This window comes from Centropristis striata, chromosome 15 (assembly GCF_030273125.1).
Source record: "Centropristis striata isolate RG_2023a ecotype Rhode Island chromosome 15, C.striata_1.0, whole genome shotgun sequence".
NCBI lineage: Eukaryota > Metazoa > Chordata > Actinopteri > Perciformes > Serranidae > Centropristis > Centropristis striata.
This window is the reverse complement of record NC_081531.1, coordinates 1,360,116-1,379,357: the sequence shown is the minus strand read 5'-3', so window position 1 is coordinate 1,379,357 and position 19,242 is coordinate 1,360,116. Positions and strand designations below refer to the sequence as shown.

General features: G+C 37.7%; 2 protein-coding genes across 2 annotated transcripts in view; one reads left to right on the top strand and one right to left on the bottom strand.

Moving 5' to 3' along the window:
- Positions 1-4,506: 4,506 nt before the first annotated feature.
- im:7136398 (schwannomin-interacting protein 1) lies at positions 4,507-13,318 on the bottom strand. Its single transcript, XM_059352398.1, has 6 exons — positions 13,183-13,318; positions 12,090-12,184; positions 10,999-11,077; positions 10,131-10,229; positions 9,428-9,545; positions 4,507-8,073 (listed from the first exon to the last, which is right to left on the bottom strand). The coding sequence occupies exons 1-6, from the start codon at positions 13,255-13,257 to the stop codon at positions 7,979-7,981; spliced, it is 561 nt and encodes a 186-aa protein (XP_059208381.1). The 5' UTR covers positions 13,258-13,318; the 3' UTR covers positions 4,507-7,978.
- Positions 13,319-17,907: 4,589 nt separating this feature from the next.
- LOC131986357 (P2R1A-PPP2R2A-interacting phosphatase regulator 1) overlaps positions 17,908-19,242 on the top strand; it is a 15,642-nt gene continuing 14,307 nt past the window's right edge. The window contains exon 1 of the mRNA XM_059351263.1: positions 17,908-19,003. Within this exon, the coding sequence (XP_059207246.1) occupies positions 18,903-19,003 (101 nt within the window). The 5' untranslated portion in view covers positions 17,908-18,902. The remainder of the gene's footprint in view (positions 19,004-19,242) is intronic.

The window sequence follows — 19,242 nt, the reverse complement described above, 5'->3', positions numbered from 1 at the left end:
AGTCTCTGACCTTCATTTCACTCACTGGAAAGTTTGTTTTCATCTTCTTCTCGACAATCTGAGATTGAAGCGCAGCGAGATCAGTGACGTCGCCACTTCAGCAGCCAATCAGAAGCTGTAAAAGACACCTGGATGCAGCTCAGAGCGAGCAGTTTACTGTCAGGGATGTTTCTGAGCTGTCACTCACATCAGACCGACCAATAGAAATGTGTCTGTCATCTAAAGTCCCGCCCACCAGATAAAAATCTACCGCAAACAGAAGCAAAACATTTTGGGGATTTACAAACAAAACTGTTGGGGGGAGGAGGAGGAGGAGGAGGAGGAGGAGGAGGAGGAGGATGTTGAGAGAGGAGGAAAAGGAGAGGGGGAGGAGGAGGAGAAGGAGGGGGGAAGAGGGGAAGAGGAGGTGCAGTTGTTTATAGGACACGCTTGTTTAAAACAGTTAAATAAATTTTGTCTAATTAATTTTGGCGTTGAAGAGGAAACATGACGACGACGTCGCTGCGAGGATTCAAACGTTGTGAATGAAAAAACACGTCGAGGAGTTTTAAATTCAGTCGGAGCAGATTCTGTTAACACACGAAACATCGATATTAAAGTGTCTTTGAAAGGAAACACTGAAAAAACAGGTGGAAATATTTATATTTTTGGAGCATTTTGCTCAGAACATTTGAATGGATTCGGTGTTGAATCGTTGCGTCTCTAAAGAAGCAGAAAGAAGAGAAAGGAGACTCGTGTTGTCCTCCGGTTCGTCTCAGACCTGCAGATATCAGTTTACAGTCTCACAATCATCAGAGACGATAAATAATCTGCAGAAAAAGACTTTCACCAACGCTGGACCTCCTCAGAAAGACTCCCAGAGACTCTGACACGTTAAACCGAAGCATTCGACTCGATCCTGATTCAAGCTGTCACACTTTACCTGGTCCGAGTCCTCCTGGTCCTCCTCCTGGTCTGAGTCCTCCTGGTCCTCCTCCTGGTCTGAGTCCTCCTGGTCCTCCTCCTGGTCTGAGTCCTCCTGGTCTCGTCTCGGTGTCTCCGGAGGACTCGTGGCTCAGAAGAGTCTGTTTCGGGGCCGGAGGGTCTCTCGGGGTTTCTGCCCTGACCTTCAGCTGCTCTGTAAATAATTGATCAGCGTTCATTCAGTCAGAACTGCAGGAATGAAACCCAATCCAGGACTGCAGAGGAGGAGGAGGAGGAGGAGGAGGGGAGGGGAGGGGAGGAGGAGAAGGAGGACAAGATAGAGGGGGAGGTGGAGTAGGAGAGGGGGGGAGGAGGAGGAGAAAGGGGGAGGAGGAGAGGGAGTGGAGGATGGAGGAGGACAAGAGAGAGGAGGAGAAGGAGAAGGACGGGGAGGTGGAGTAGGAGAGGGGGAGGAGGAGAAGAGGGGGGAGGAAGAGGCGGACAAGCTAGAGGGGGAGGAGGTGGAGGAGGAGAGAACGGGAGGAGGAAGAGAGAGGGGAGGGAGGAGGAGGAGAGGGAGTGGAGGAGGAGGACAAGAGAGAGGGGGAGGAGGTGGAGAAGGAGAGTAAAGGAGGTGCAGCTGTTAATAGGACATGCTCGTTTGGAACAGTTGAATATATTTTTGTCTAATTAACTTTTTATTTTTGCTCTTTAATAGATGAGTTAATGAGCTTAAAGCTTATGGAAGACCAAAGCTGCAAAAAAAATATATATTAATAAATACAAGACCAAAAATAAGATTAAAAATAAATATAATAATTTCATAAAATGTGACATTTATTGATTGTTACATTTTAATTTGCTACATTTACAAACAAAAAAAGACAAAAAAGAAACAAAAGAAACAAAAAAAGAAACAGTCGAATACATTTTTGTCTAATAAATTTTTATCTTTGCTCTTTATTAAATACAAATGGGCAAAAGTTATGGAGGATCAAAGCTGCCAAAAAAAAATTCTTAGTAAATTACCAAAAATAAGATTAAAAATAAATATAATTATTTCATAAAATTTGACATAATTTGATCGTTACATTTTAATTTGCTTCTTTATTTATTTATTACATTTGTATTAATTCTCTAATTTTTTCCATTTATTTATTTATATAAACTTTAGATGTATCTATTTATTCTTGCATTTATTTATTCATGTATTTATGTATTTATTTATTCATTTAATTTATTTATATAAGGAGAAGACCAAAAGTATAAAGAGAAAATAATACATAAATAAATAAGTTTGGGAAAATAAACAAAGGGGGGAAATGCTTACGGAAATGATAAACAAACAAATATATTTAAAATTAGTAATTACATTTGAAAACTTGAAAAAAAAATTCTAAAATAGAAATAAATAAATAAATAAATGGAAAAAAACACTAAAAAGTAAAGGGGAACTAAAAAAAATTAAAATGATGCAAATTAAAATATTTAAAATTAAATAAATGAACAATGAGTCACATTTTATCAAATAATTCATAAATTGTTTTGGTATATTTAATGACATAATTTTTTTTAATTGAATCATTTTTTTGGCAGCTTTAGTCCTCCGTACCTGCTAACTGATGTAATGATGTTAAATTTTTAACTGAAAAGAAAAAAACACTAACGTCAGTAATAATAAACAATAAAGAGCTTTAAGAAGATTAAATAAAAACCAGTGAAATAAAAACTAGATGACAGATCAGATAAAAAGACAAAGCAAGAACAAATAATATTAATAATAATAATAAAATGCAATTAAAGTCTAAAAACGAGATAAAACCAATAAAAATACAACACAAAAATGAATAATAACTAAACACAATAAAAATATAAAGTGAATAAACTTATCAAAAGACAAAGAAGAATAAATTCCAAAAGAACAAAAGTAATAATAAAAGAAACAAATAATAGTGCTAAATAAAAACAGTGAGATGTCAATAAAATAATAATAATTATTATTTTTATAAACTTCAGCTGAGTTTTAAAAATCTGAAGAAGGAAATAAAAAAAATAAAAAATGAGCCTCTTACCTCCGACTGAAGCTTCTGATCTCCTTAAATCCTGATTAAAGAGAAAACAGACGAGCTGCTCCTCCTCCTCCTCTCTCTCTCTCTCTCTCCTCCTCCTCTCTCTCTCTCTCTCCTCCTCTCTCTCTCTCTCTCTCTCTCTCTCCTCCTCCCCTCTCTCTCCTCCTCTCTCTCTCCTCCTTCTCCTCTCTCCTCCTCCTCCTCCCTCTCTCCTCTTCCTCCTCTCTCTCTCTCTCTCCTCCTCCACCTCCTCTCTCTCTCTCTCTCCTCCTCCACCTCCTTCTCCTCTCTCTCTCTCTCTCTCTCTCTCTCCTCCTCCCTCTCTCCTCTTCCTCCTCCTCTCTCCTCCTCCTCTCTCCTCCTCCTCTCTCTCTCTCTCTCTCCCTCCTCTCCTCCTCCTCTCTCTCATCTCCTCTTCCTCCTCTCTCTCCTCCTCTCTCTCTCCTCCTCTTCCTCCTCCTGTCTTCTCCTCCTCTCTCTCCTCCTCCCTCTCCCCCTCTTCCTCCTCCTCTCTCTCCTCTTCCTCCTCTCTCTCTCTCTCTCCTCCTCTCTTCCTCCTCCTCTCTCTCTCTCTCTCTCTCTCCTCCTCCTCTCTCTCTCTCCTCCTCCACCTCCTTCTCCTCTCTCTCTCCTCCTCCCTCTCTCCTCCTCCTCTCTCTCTCTCTCTCCTCCTCCCTCTCTCCTCCTCCTACTCCTCTCTCCTCCTCCTCTCTCCTCTTCCTCCTCCTCTCTCCTTCTCCTCTCTCTCTCTCTCCTCCTCTCTTCCTCCTCCTCTCTCTCTCTCTCTCTCCTCCTCCTCTCTCTCTCTCCTCCTCCTCTCTCTCTCCTCTCTCTCTCTCTCTCTCTCTCTCCTCCTCCCTCTCTCCTCCTCCTACTCCTCTCTCCTCCTCCCTCTCTCCTCCTCCTCTCTCCTCTTCCTCCTCCTCTCTCCTCCTCCTCTCTCTCATCTCCTCTTCCTCCTCTCTCTCCTCCTCTCTCTCTCCTCCTCTTCCTCCTCCTGTCTTCTCCTCCTCTCTCTCCTCCTCCCTCTCCCCCTCTTCCTCCTCCTCTCTCCTCCTCTTCCTCCTCCTCTCTCCTCCTCCTCCTCTCTCCTCCTCCTCTCTCTCTCTCTCTCTCCTCCTCCTCTCTCTCTCTCTCTCTTCTCCTCCACCTCCTTCTCCTCTCTCTCTCCTCCTCCCTCTCCTCCTCCTACTCCTCTCTCCTCCTCCTCTCTCTCTCTCCTCTCCCTCCCTCTCTCCTCCTCCTACTCCTCCTCTCTCTCTCCTCCTCCTCTCTCTCTCTCTCTCCTCCTCCTCTCTCTCCTCCTCCCTCTCCCCCTCTTCCTCCTCCTCTCTCTCCTCTTCCTCCTCTCTCTCTCTCTCTCCTCCTCCTACTCCTCTCCTCCTGCTCCAGTAAACAGTGTGTGTGTGTGTGTGTGTGTGTGTTTTGGTCAAACAGAAACACAATCGTGTCTCTCTGGCGGAGCAGGAATGAATAAATACTGACACATTAATGACACTTCAAATATTTATCAAGCAGCAAACACGCGTCCTCTCCAGTCTTTTCACACCAAACGTCTCATTAGTGTGAATAAATTCAGATCCACTTCCAACAAAATGATTCATGTCGCGCTGAAACTAATGTTTGTGTCATTGGTGGCGAAGCTGCTGTTTCTGTTTCTACTCAACCAGATTTTACTCTTCAACTTCTCTGAACTTTATCTTCAGATTATTTACATAAAAATCCAAAACACAGACACAATAAACGAGACGCCAAATAAAACTGTTACGCATCAAAATATATTTCAGAATTAATGTTTTACATTTGTAATTAATTTTATATACAGCGTTGGTTTTTTTAAATACATCTCTAAATATTCTTAAAGTCACAATGAAACAAACAGGAACACAAAATATTTATGTTTGTCTATAAAATATTATTTCAGTGTGACTTTAAATAATTATGAATAAAAAGTTTCCTCATGAAAATGACATTCAGAAAAGATACAAAAAAAGACACAAAAGAAACAAAAAAACACAAAATGACCAAAAAAAGACACAAAAGAATAAAAAAACGACACAAAAAACAAAAAATGGCGCGAAAGAAACAAAAAGACACAAAACAGAAAAAAAAGACACAAAAGAAACAAAAATGACCAAAAAGACGCGAAAGTAACAAAAAAAGAAACAAAAAAAGACACAAAAGAAACCAAAAAAAGACACGAAAGCTCAGAATGTGGGAATAAAATATAATTTCTTTATAAGGCACATTTTAAATTATCTAAATATTATCGGCTAAATTACTGCAGAATAAAACTTCACATCCCCAAAAATTCATGAAAATTAAAAAAAAAACTGCGAGACATTTCCGTGGCGACGAACTTTGAGTTAAAATATTAAAAATCTGTTTTAAGTGGATTTTTCCCTTTAATGTCTGAAACAATAAAAATCTGACTGTACCAACAAATAATTTCATATCATAAATTGCATGATAATAATAAAAACACAATTCACTGGCTGTAAATGCTTTAAAAAAATTAAATTATTGGATGGAAACATTTCTGTACCTTATATCAAATATAAACTTTAACTTTTTATAATTTTCTTTTAGTACTTTTACTTATTTACAGGATTAATTTAATTTCCTTTAAACTTATTTAAAATGGAAAAATGTTAATATTTATTACTGAAGTAATAAAATAAGGCTTGAAGAAAAACATCTGGATGATTTCTGAACATGAAAGCTGAATAAAAAGTTGATCCCAAAGATTCATTGAGTCGCGTCAAAGCCTCAAATCTGAGAGACGAAAAGTCGCCACGACGACGTGAACGATGCCACTCATCGAGACATTAAAATACATATTTGAGATTCTTTACAAAAAACAAAACTTTTTTTTAAATGGGTAAAAAACGTTTTCCGTTGAGAGAGACCAACTAAAACATGTTTCATTCATTTATTTGATTTGTTTAACTGCAATGTGATTGATACGGGTTAGCGGGCTAACATTAGCGGCCGATCAATATCGTGCTAACGTTTTCAGGTGATTGGTAGCAGGCTAGCGAGACCAGGACCAACTCGGTGCCGTTGAGGGAGACCAACTAAAATGTGTATCATTAATTTAAATAACTGCAATGTGATTGACACAGGCAAGCTAGCATGCTAACGTTAGTGGCCGATCGATAGCGTGCTAACATTAGCCGGCTAGCGAGACAAAGACTAACTTAAACATGTCTCATTCATTTATTTGATTTGTTTAACTGCAATGTGATTAATACAGGCCAGCTAGCGTGCTAACGTTAGTGGCCAATCAATAGCGTGCTAACGTTAGCAGGCGATCGATAGCGTGCTCACATTAGCGGGCTAGCGAGACTAAGACCAACTCGTCCCGTTGAGAGAGACCAACTTAAACATGTTTCATTCATTTATTTGATTTGTTTAACTGCAATGTGATTGATACAGGCGAGCTAGCGTGCTAATGTTAGCGGGTGATTGTGCGGACGATGTTTTCCTCCATGTTCAGGCTACTGATGTTTACTTCCTGCCCTCCATTTGAAATCGCGCCGCCATCGCACGTCATCATAATCACGTGATCATCTCGTTAAATTAGAATATGATGAAAAGTCCATTTCAGTAGTTCAAGTAAAACATCCCCAACCAAGTATTGAGTCATATAGATGACATACTTTTCAGAGGCCAACATTTACATATTAAACATACTTTTTAAAATTGGTATTCTAATATTCACATTTTTTTTGAGACACTTAATTTTAGGTCTTCATTAAATGTAAGCCATAATCATTATAATTAGAAGAAATTAAATAAATAAGGACATGAAATGTTTCATTCTGTGTGTAATGTAATCTATATAATGTGTTATTTAACCTTTTTGAATTGAATTACTGACGTAAATAAACTTTTCTATCATATTCTAATTTATTGAGATGCACCTGTATATTTAGTGTAAAATACAGAACTAGATGTTCTCGTTAGATTTGGAAACAACATTTAAAACTCTTCACTGAGAGTAAAAATAACATAATTTCCTGAATCGGATTTCAGGTTTTTTTGTGTTGATCCAGTGAGTCAAAGTAAAATAATGTATGATTTTATCCCGATACTTGAGTCATGATAAAATTATTAAAAAATAATGATCGGGTGAAATAAATGATACCAACATGACATGGTGAACATTTTAACTGCATAAACAGGATGAGAAGATTCAGAAATGGACTTAATAGACCAAAAGCTGGTTTGTGACGGCCAACTGAAACAAAAACTCCTCCGTTCACACTTCCGATCAGAAACCTGGTGTCAAAGAAAAGTGCAACATCTGAAACTCAACGCCTCGTCGCCGGTGCATGAACAACAACTTCTGACCACAGACCGAACATGAAGACGAGTCCGACCAATCAGGAGCCGGTTCCAGCCGTCAGTCATGACGTCACAGCTCCGTTTATAGAATCAAATAACTGATCGGAAACATGAACCAACATCCGCAAGACCAGAACGGCCACCAGGGGGCGCTGTGACGTTCTGTGGTTGAACTGGACCTTCTTCACCTCTTCTTCCCTTCCGGACGTTTACTTAACTGGTACGATTAAAATAAAACTGGACCCAAACCTGAAAATATCAGATCCTGAGGAGATGAATGAGTCGACCAAAACAGCGACTGGCCAAGTGAAGTTTGGAAGAAATGTTAAAGAAAATCCACAAGTTGTGTTGTGTTTCTCTTCGGATGCTTTACAGACGTCGCTGTCTTCACTCCAAACAACCCAACTGAAGTCTTTGTTGAAACTTTCTTCTCTTGCTGTCGTGTACCGAGTCATAATTCCTTTTGTCGTCGGGTAAATCCTGTACGACCTGAAGAGTCTGCAGCTGATTCCGTCGTTTCTCTCTCTGCGGCTCCGGACGTCAGCGATTGGTCGGTTCAGATAAATTATCAGCTGAGCTGAAGTTGAAGACTCGTCTCGGCTAACGAGCGGTAGAACCTGGTCCCGGAGCGCCCGGGTGTTCCCGTAGTGGAGGCGTTAGGTCAGGTCCTGCACGTCCAGCAGCATGGCGTCCTGCTTCGTCCTCAGCTGGTCTCGTACCAACAGGTGAGCCACGAGATCAGAGCTCAGAGCTGAGGAGACAAACAGACAAACAGAGAGTCACGATAAGATACTATCCCGATACTTCACGCGCGATATGATTTCATCCCAATACAATTTTATCCTGATAATTGAGTCAAGATACGATTTTATCCCGATACTTTAGTCACGATACAATTTTATCCCGATACAATTTTATCCCGATACTTGAGTCACAGTACAATTTTATCCTGATACTTGAGTCACGATACGATTTTATCCTGATAATTGAGTCACGATACAATTTTATCCTGATAATTGAGTCACGATACAATTTTATCCCGATACTTGAGTCACGTAACGATTTTGTCACGATACAATTTTATCCTGATACAATTTTATCCCGATACAATGTTATCCCGATACTTTAGTCACAATAAAATTTTATCACGATACTTGAATCACGATACAATTTTATCACGATACTTGAGTCACGATACAATTTTATCACGATACTTTAGTCACGATACAATTTTATCCCGATACTTCAGTCACGATACAATTTTATCCCGATACTTGAGTCACGATACAATTTCATCACGATACTTGAGTCACGATACAATTTTTTTCCCGATACTTTAGTCACGATACAATTTTATCCCGATACTTGAGTCACGATACAATTTTATCCTGATACGATTTTATCCCGATACTTGAGTCACGATACAATTTTATCCCAATACGATTTTATCCCGATACTTGAGTCACGATACAATTTTATCCCGATACTTGAGTCACGATACAATTTTTTTCCCGATACTTTAGTCACGATACAATTTTATCCCGATACTTGAGTCACGATACAATTTTATCCTGATACGATTTTATCCCGATACTTGAATCACGATACAATTTTATCCCGATACTTGAGTCATGATACAATTTTATCTCTCAGCATTTTCTCAAACTTTCCTCAACTTTTAAGCTTAACCTGCTCTAAAAAAAATCGAATAAAACATAAAAAGTGCAACTTTGCAGCGTTATTTTGAGCGTTAACTTCCCGACACGATATCCTCATCAGCCAATCACACGGCAGCAGCTCATGTCGAAGACGAGCGTCAGAACAGGACGAGAGGTGATTTAAGTGACTTTGAAGGTGGTGTTAAAATGACAAACAGGAGGTGGACATCAACAACAACAACAACAACAACAGATAAACAACAATAAACCACAGTGAAAAGTATCAAACCAACATGTACCATTGTTATTGTTTTCACATTCTAACACCATCTTCTCAGAGGGTGTTTGATACTGAAAACATGTGTTTAGTGACGTATTCCTTTGAATAAGTGAGTGTGTGTGTGTGTGTGTGTGTGTGTGTGTGTGTGTGTGTGTGTGTGTGTGTACCGTGTACTTCCTGTTGAAGTGATGCTCTCAAGCTGCTGAGCTGCAGCACTGAGCGCTCCTGTAGCTCCCAACGCTCCAGATGTTTCCGCTCGGCCACACAGCTGCTGCCGGCCAGACGCTGCACACACACACACACACACACACACACACACATTCCTTTATTATATAAAAAAAATCTCTATAAATCTATATCATCTATAAGTCCTGCAGCTCTGTGGAATCAACACAATAACACAGTTGGAATGACAGAAACCAGAAAAAACAAGTTGAATTTCTCTGATAAATTATTTTAAAATTTCAGGAATATCGTAACAAATACCAAATAAGAAACGACACAAAAACGACACAAAACAACCAAAAAATGATGCAAAAAGACATAAAATTACCCAAAATTTTAAAAAAGACACAAAAAATAAACAAAATACAAAAAATGACGCATAATGACCAAAACAGTTTTCTCCACAAATTGAAGTATTGTCCTGTCCTCTCCTCTCTGCTCTGTGTAAACAGCCTCTCCTGTCCTCTCCTCTCTGCTCTGTGTAAACAGCCTCTCCTGTCCTCTCCTCTCTGCTCTGTGTAAACAGCCTCTCCTGTCCTCTCCTCTCTGCTCTGTGTAAACAGCCTCTCCTGTCCTCTCCCCTCTGCTCTGTGTAAACAGCCTCTCCTGTCCTCTCCTCTCTGCTCTGTGTAAACGGCCTCTCACCTCGCTCTCCTTCTGCTCTGCCAGCACTTTGTCTCTCAGCGTCCTCAGAGCCGTCGCCACTTCCTGTTTCAGCCCGGCGCCGCGGCGACCGTTGGGAACCTGTCGGGAGACGTGAGGTCAGTGAACGCATCGTTTCTGTTTCCTCCATTAGAAGAAGAAACAAGAGAAATAAACTGATGAAACTCAACATTAAAATATTTAATGTGTGATGGAAACCACTAAAGATTAACTGTGATTTTGGTGATTATTTTTTTTATATTTATTTCTATTCTGGATTTATTCGCCATGTAGAGTTGATGATACTGTTTTTTTGGCTCATTACCTTCATTAGTTATATTCTGGGTTCTCTTTTTCTTTTTCTCTCCTTTTAACATGGATAAAGCTAAATATCTGAATTAATTCCATAGTGTAATAAATTATCTGATAATAATCATGATATCAAAAATCTTATAGATATTTATATATCAGAAATACTGAGAGGTAATAAACTTTTGATGGGTAGACACAAAAAAGACGCAAAATACCAAAAAAATACACAAAAAGACAAAATTACCAAAAACAGACACATAAAAGACAAAATACCAAAAAAAGATATAAAATTACCAAAAAAGACTCAAGAAAGATATAAATACCAAAAAAATGATGCAAAAAACACACAAAAGGGACATAAAACACCAAAGAAGACACAAAATTACAGAAAAAGACTCAAGAAAGAGTCTTTTTTTTGCATCATTTTTTTTGGTATTTTATAAATACCAAAAAAAATGATGCAAAAAATAACCCTAATTATGAATTATTGCTACAGTCTCTGATGTAAATCGTATGACTGTAGGAGTGTATGAATAAACATCACTGAAGAGGAAACGACCTTTTCGTTGCTCTCCTCGTCATCGTCGCTGTCGCTGTTGTTGATGAAGCACAGCTGCAGGTTTCTGTGGTTGTGAAATCTGAAAACACAGAAAAACATCATGAAGCTCAGAGAAACACGACGACTTTAAACGTTCTTTAACTGCAGGAACTGTCTGCTGCTCAGAGATTCATATAATATGGTCAGTTTTTATACACGAGGTGAAAAGACTTTAAAAAGTCTGTTTTACTTCGTTTAAACTGTAAAAACAGACGTTATCGTCAGAGTTTGAACTTTCCAAGGGTTCTTGAACGCATCATCAGTTCTAAAAAGTGCCTGTTACTTGTGTTAAATGTTGATATTAGTGTCAGAATCTCTTTATTCTCCATGTTTCATTTAAAATAAACCAGATCCTGTTAAAAACATTAAATTCTCCTCAGAGACACTGTTTACACAGAGCAGAGAGAATTAAATGTCTTTTTTTTTTTTTTGTCATTTTAGGTCTTTTTTTGGTAATTTAACATTTTAGGTAATTTTTGTCATTTTACACCTTTTTTGTAATTAAACGTCTTTTTTTGGTCATCTGATGTCGTTTTTTGGTCATTTTACATATTTTTCGGTAATTTAACTTCTTTTTTGTCATTTTAGGTCTTTTTTGGGAATTTAGCGTCTTTTTTGGTCAGCTTATGACTTTTTTAGGGGTCATTTTATGTTGGGTTTTTTTGGCCATTTTCCATCTTTTTTGGCAATTTTACGTAATTTTATTTGTCATTTTATGTCTTTTTGTTAGTCATTTTACGTCTTTTTGTTAGTCATTTTATATCTTTTTGTTGGTCATTTTATGTCTTTTTGTTGGTCATTTTATGTCTTTTTGTTGGTCATTTTACGTCTTTTTGTTAGTCATTTTATGTCTTTTTGTTAGTCATTTTATGTCTTTTTGTTAGTCATTTTATGTCTTTAATTTGGTCATTTTACGCCTTTTCTTTGGTCATTTTACGCCCTGAAACTGCTCGTTGGGCTTCAGAGGAAAATTCAAATGTGTCTCCAGCTTCCTGAACTGCAAAAACACAAAATCTGACCATTAAAACTTAGACTTGAAGGGACTCTGTTACCGTGACGTGACGACGGCGACTCGACGCCTCCTGCAGTCGTCGTCGTCCCAAACGTGTCTCCACTCTGCCCCGTCCTCCGTCCTCCCCGTCCCGCTCTGCAGGAAGACGTCAACAACAACAACAACAACATTTAAACATCACAACTATCTCAACACTCCTGGAGGAAAAAGAAGGATTAGACAAATGTGGACATTCTGAAAGAAACGTGATCAAACCAGCAAACTCCATGTTTGTTTCCTGCAGATATAAATGTTTGATCTCCTGACAGCAGGTTGGGACGACCAGCTCAAGTTTCCATTATAGGTCAGAAAAAATAAAAAATAAAACAAAAGGAGCCGGGCAATATTTTGAGAATCTTTTTTTTTACAAATGTATGAGACAAAAACAACAATTTTAGAGAAAAAAAAAATCACAAATTTACGGGGGAAAGAAAATCTAAAACATTTACAAGAAAAAGAAAAATAATTTACGAGAAAAAAAACAAAAAAACATTTACCATGGAAAAAGTTTTTACTTTTAAATTACATTGTTCTGGTGTACCTAATAAAGTGGCCGGTCGGTGGATAAAATATATAAAACTTTAAAGTTAAATTTTGATCATTTATTTTACAGAAATAAACAGAAAGCTTTCTCTTTTTTCTTGTAAATTTGAGTTTTTTCTTGTGAAACTGAGCTTTTTCTTTTACATTTTTTAGTTTTTTCTCTGAAAATTACCACTTAAATCTCAGTGAATATTATATTTTCTTGTAAATTTGTGTTTTTTTGTAAAATTGTGAGTTTTTTTCTCATAAATTTGTGGGGTTTTTTTTAAAGTTTACCACTTATATTACAGAATGTTCAAGTTTTTTCAAGTTTTTTTAGATTTTGTCTTGTAAATTTCATTTTTTCTTTAACATTTGTGAGTTTTTTCTCGTAAATCTGTGAATTTTTCTCTGAACTTTACCACTTAAATCTCAGCGAATATAATTTTTTCTTGTAACTTTACGACTTTTGACTTTTCTGAGTTTGTTCTCTTAATAATCCCCGGCTCCTTTCTTCCTTTTCTTCCTCCTTTAATAGTGATAAAACAAAGATCACAGACACGAACACTGACCTTTGACCTTTCCCTCCTCTCCTGCTCCTGTTGCTCCAGCTCGGCGATCCGTTGGCTCAGGTCCTCCCAGTGCATGATGGGAAGGCCCTGCTCGTCTAAGGACGCCGCCGCCGCGAGGTGATGACGCGCCTCCTCTTTCTCCTCTTTCTCCTCCTCCTCCTCTTTCTCCTCCTCCTCCTCTTTCTCCTCCTCCTCCTCCTCTTTCTCCTCGGCCGTCTCTTTCTCTCCCTCCATCCTCCTCTAGACACAAACAAGAAAATATAGGAAATAAAGTGGAATAAAATAATAAAAACTTTTTAAATAAAACGTTTTCCAAAGTAAATGAGACTTTGTAACGAGTTTAAACCTTCTGAAGAACTAAACCAATTATTATTTTATAACGTTCATGAGTTTGAAGATTTATAGAAAAAAAGAGTGATTTTGTCATTGAAATTTTTTTTTAATGAATAAAATAAAATGTACCAAAAATAATACTAAAAATACACTTTTTTCAAAGTAAAATCTGACATAAATAGATGTTTGTTTTAATTTGCTTGTTTATTTATTTACCTTTGTATTGATTCTCCTATTTTTCTGCTTTCTTATTTCCCTTATTTATTTATTTTTATATTGTATTAATTTATTCTAGCTTTTTTTTTACCTGTTTTTTATTTTTTATATTAATTTAAAGTTTACACAATTCAAATTTTATTTGCGTCTTTATTTACCTTTGTATCAATTTCCCATTTTTTACTTCCTTATTTCTCTTTTGTTTATTTATTTAATATTTACTTTAAAAGAAATTCAATGAAAATGTATTTACTTGATTTATTGACTTTAAGCGACAGCCCTCTTCATTTGCATAATAAATAAATAAATGTATGAAAAAATGACACATAATGATAAACAAATCAATAAATACATTTTTACATTGTACAATTTTTTATTATACCTATATTATATCTATATAATTCAACAAATATGTAATAACCCTTAAGCTGTGTAAGCTGTTAATTAACTGTTTAAATCATATTTTTTTCTCGTTAATTTGTGATTTTTTTTTTGTGCATAAATTTGTGACTTTTTTCTCAAATCTTTTATTTTTTTCCATAAATTTGTGAGTTTTTTTTCTTATAAATTTGTGTTTTTTTCCCCGTTTTTTTCTTCTTAATTTGTAACTTTTTTCTCAGTTTTTTTATTTTTTCCATAATTTTTTTGGTTTTTCTATAAATTTGTTTTTTTCTCACCAATTTTTGAGTTTTTGTACTGTTTTTAAATCATTTTTAAAGCAAAAAAAAAAAAAACGCAATAAGATCCACAGGTCCCAGTTAAATGCAACTATTTGCTGTTTTTCTTACCTTTAATAACTCCACAGCTAACATTACAGTTTATATGTCAATAAAAGACATTTGTCCTGCTCACAGACTGAATAAAGTGACTTTAATAATCTGGATTAAGTGGTCTGGTGTCCCGGGAGCAGCCCGCTGCTCTGCCCGCTGTTGTTGACCAGCAGCGGGGAGACCTCGGAGCTTCTTACCGCCGAACGGTCACATCCAGGCGGCCGCGGAGCTCTCCGACCCGCCGCCGAGCGTCTCCCCCGGGGCTCGCTTCAGCTCGCCGGCTGTCGCTGCTTCACGCTGCGGAGCTTTTGTTTCTTTACAACATGGATGTAAAAGTTAGTAGAAGTGTCCTGAGAGAAGTTTCTCTCCGTGTGGAGGAAGCAGCGGCGGCTCCTCCCCCGTCCTCAGCCCTTCCGCTCGGCCCACTTTAACCTCTTGGCTCCGGCCGAGTGACGGAGCTCTGACACGGGGGCCCCGGGGCCACCGGAGCACCGGGCCACCGGAGCAGTGGGCCACCGGAGCACCGGGCCACCGGAGCAGCGGGCCACCGGAGCACCGGGCCACCGGAGCCCGCTGCCGGTGGATATTACCATTAGCGGTACTTTTAACTCTCTTATGGGTAGTTAAAGTTGGAAGAAAACATTTGAGCGATCAGATCCAGGGCCGGAGACAGAGTGAAGGGCCCGGGGGGCCCCAGCCCCAAGTACCCCCCCAGGTTTAATTTGTGAGTTCTTTCTCGAAAATTTGTGATTTTTTTTCTTGTAAATTTGTGATTTTTTTTTTTTCTGGTAAAATTTTGTGTTTTTTTCAGGTAAAATTTGAGGGTTTTTTTCCTCGTTTATTTGTAAATTTTTCTTGTTCATTTGTAAAAAAAAAAAAATGTAATTAATTTGTGAGTTTTTTCTTGAAAATTTGTATTTTTTTCTTGTTAATTTGTGAGTTTTTTTTCCTCAAAAACTCTGGGGAAACACCGCAACATAAAGGTGACAAGATGTCTTCGTTAAATTTTTTTTTTCCCGCCACAGAAAAATGTAAATAAAAAGTTTGGAAGAAAACATTTGGGCGATCAGATCCAGGGCCGGAGACCTACTTTCAAATGTTTTTGTTTATTTATTTAATAATTTAAATTAAATGTATTTCCCCAGACCTATTTGTGTATTAACTTAAAACTTTAAATATATATTTAAAAAAATTATATATATATATATATATATATATATATGAATGCAAAACAAAAATACATTTAATATGAATAATTACAAATTAAGCAATAAAATTTAAATATCAACTTCGCATTCACATTTTATCAAGTAATGAATGCCTACATTTATTTTTTAATATTTTTGGTACATTTAATGGCTTATTTATTTATTTAGGCAGCTTCTGGCCTCCATACTTCTGCCTCTGTTTAATTAAAAATAATGAAGTTATAGTTTACTTTGGAACATTTGAGAAATTGGTATAAATGTATAAAGTTTTTAATATCTTTACAGTAACTGCATTGTGTCTATTTCACTAGAAAATACTCTTAATAATGAAAAGTTCTCTTTCGAGGCCAAAAGCACAAACATTAAATGTTTCAGCTGCTCGAGAGGAAGATCATAAAGAGTTTAAAAGATAAACAGAAGCTTCTCTGGAAGGGAAACGTCCTCGTTCCTTTGGTTGGCAGTGAAGAGTTAAGGCCGAGCCTCCTGGTGTCCAGTTTCACCATTTTTTGGAGATGACGACTGGAAGCAGACGGAGGATTCTACAGAACAGAGTCACAACAACAAAGACTCCCACAATATCCCAATAATGTTCCAATAATATTCCTGTTATTACACCTTCATAAACACTTCTCTTCTGTTTCATATTCTTTGGAAATTTGTGAGTTTTTCTCAGAAGTTTATCACTTAAATCTCAGCAAAGGGAAACACTTTGAGAGGGTACTGCAAGCCACGGAGAATTCTTAGATATTTTTGTTAGTTTCTGGGTTCCTCAAAGTTTTTTCTCGTAAATTTGGGAGTTTTTTCTCATACATTTGTAAGTCTTAACATTCAACGAAGTTGTTTTTTCTCTCTTGTTGATGTTATTTGACTTTATTGTGAGTTTATTTCCTTCACTCTCTGCTAGTTTGTGTTTATTTTCAGACATTATTTAATGCCAGAACTGAAATAAGTTTTAATTATTATGCAAAAGTTTGGGACAAAACAAAATCGTGGTGGACATTCATTGATGAAAAATAAAAACATAAATTGTTTTAAATCATTCTGACCAGCGCTTGTTTCTACCCGGGGAATATTTATGTTCATTTATGCCAAAAGTACTTAAATTTATCTGCACACAGAGAATCATTTCTATTTATTTATGGCAACATAAACATTCTCAACATATTCTGTGGCTAATTTTTCTCTCCACCAAAAAATAAACAAACAACAAAAAAGGAAAAATACATTTTAAAAGTCCTGAAAGTTTGGAAAATGCTCAATTGTAACAATTAACTAATTGATTTTAATTAACTTTTTATTTATTTTATTTCAACAAAAATATAGCACCATGTTGCTCCATTTTAATCAACATAAATGACTATTACTATTATTAATAGTTCCGTACAACAAACAATGTAAAAACATTTAAATGTATAATAGGTGCTGTTTAATTCTCAGGATGACGGATAAATTCAGGATATATTCAATATTTCCATTCAGTGGAATAAAATTATAACTTATGAGACAATATGGAATATTTTGTAACAATTGATCTTTCATCATATAGATATTTTTAACATGTATAAAATATTCTGATCCTGTAGACATATATGTTGTGTGCATCCCAAAACCCATCAAAATATTTTATTATTTTGACGTAAATAAAGCCACGTGTGGCTCTATATCCACAATAATTAATAAAAATGCCCTTAATAAATACAGCAGTTTTTTAATTATCCGGGTTCCATTATTTATTGAGTCAAATATAGACGAAAGATAAGATAGAACTTTATTTTTGTGCCAAGTTGCTCCAAAAATACAGTAAAATAATAAAGTAAAATAAGACTAACATATGTAAACAATTACCTCAAAATTAATATTCTAATAACTTACAGTAAAATAAGATAACACAATCAAATAAGTGAATTAAAAATATGAAGAGCAAAAGTATATGCCCCTTTTACTTTACTGTATATCATCTGCATGTATATATATATATGTACATATACATATATATGTATACATATAAATATGTGCATATATGTATACTATTATATGTATACTATATGTTTAATATTTATTGTTTTCGCTATTTTGCTGTTTTTGTAAATATGATAATCACACATTAGAAGTAATATTGTGCACCTGAGATAAATATTCGTTTGTAATAATGCATTTATATATATATATATATTTATTTATTTATTTTCTGGTCCATATCCAGCTGTTTTGATTGTTGTTTTAATTGTTAATACTTTATTATATTTTTTACTTGTTTATTTGCTCATATTTCTAGTACTAATATTGCTGTTTATTGTTTTTTTTTTTGCTGCTGTAACTCTACTAGCACATTATAAGTAATATTGTACTTTGTAGATAAACATTAATAAAGAGCATGTTTGTAATAATGTATTTTTTAAGTGTTTGTGTGGACTTCCCCCCTGCAGGCCTTTCTTTCTGCCGCTGCAGTTCCTCCCGCCGCCGGCCAGTGGCGCTGTTGTCCCCCTGCTCCACTGCCTCTGTCTGCTTCAAGGACTATGTTGTGAAAATCTTTGAAACTCTTGTTTTTTAGCGGCTCCGGGGCTCTAACGGGGCTCTAACGGGGCTCTGCGCGCTGTTTTGGGGCCGTGTGAGCGGACAGAGACCCGGTCCCGGTGGTTCTGGTTCCGGTCCTGGTCCTGGTGGTTCAGGTCCTGGTCCCGGCAGCTGTTAGCGGGTTCTGCTCTCACACTGGACGGGGTTTATTTTTGTTATTTTACTGCAAACCAAGTCAGCTCAGCATCTGATCCTGAAGTCCGGCAGCGGAGCGGACTAAAGTTGTTGTTGGGTCCGGACGGTCCGGGTCCCGCCTGGCTCTCTGGTGAACTTTGGTCGAGTGTCGCGCTGCTTCGTGTTTCTGTCGCGTCCACGCAGCCGTTAGACCCGCGGTAGCAGCAGCAGCTGGTGACGCGGAGCTGCGGGATCAGAGTCGCTGTGACCCGGTCCGGCCCGGTCCGGTCCGGCTCGGTGGGTCCCGGTGGGTCTGGAGGGGGATGCGGTAGAGGGGAGGCCGCCCCGCCCCGCTGATCGGCCCGCTGACTTGGCGGCTCCGGGTTCGCTGGTCGTGAGGCCTGCGGGTCAGGCTTCCGCCGGGCTCGAGTAGAGCCCGACGCCGCCGCAGAGAGGTCGGAGGCGGGCCGGCGGCTCCGCCAACGTCGGGCCCGCGGACCCGGCCATGGAGCGGATGGAGGTGGACCAGTGCGCAGGCGCAGCTGGCGGGGCAGGGGGCGGGGCGCTCCGCAGGTCCAACAGCGCCCCCATGATCACCAGCGTCAGGTCGGTGGTACTGCACCCAGACCCTCCAGACTAAAGGGTCAACTCACTGTTTACTGGTTTAGACAGTAAAATATTAGATCATTGTTTTCTTCACTTGTTGATTTAATGCCTGGTTCAACTAAAGGAACATTTGTTTGGACAAATATATTGAAAACAACAACAATACCTCATAAGAATATAACATTTATTGATGAAAAATAAAAACATAAATTGTTTAAATCATTCTGACCGGCACTTGT

Excerpts from the sequence above, each read along its gene's own strand:
- im:7136398 (XM_059352398.1), bottom strand. The coding sequence starts at position 13,257 with ATGCACTGGGAGGACCTGAGCCAACGGATCGCCGAGCTGGAGCAACAG. Across the intron at positions 12,185-13,182 it reads AGAGGAGGGAAAGGTCAAAG|AGCGGGACGGGGAGGACGGA; the intron begins GTCAGTGTTCGT and ends GTCTTCCTGCAG. Across the intron at positions 8,074-9,427 it reads ACTTCAACAGGAAGTACACG|CTCTGAGCTCTGATCTCGTG; the intron begins GTACACACACAC and ends TTGTCTCCTCAG.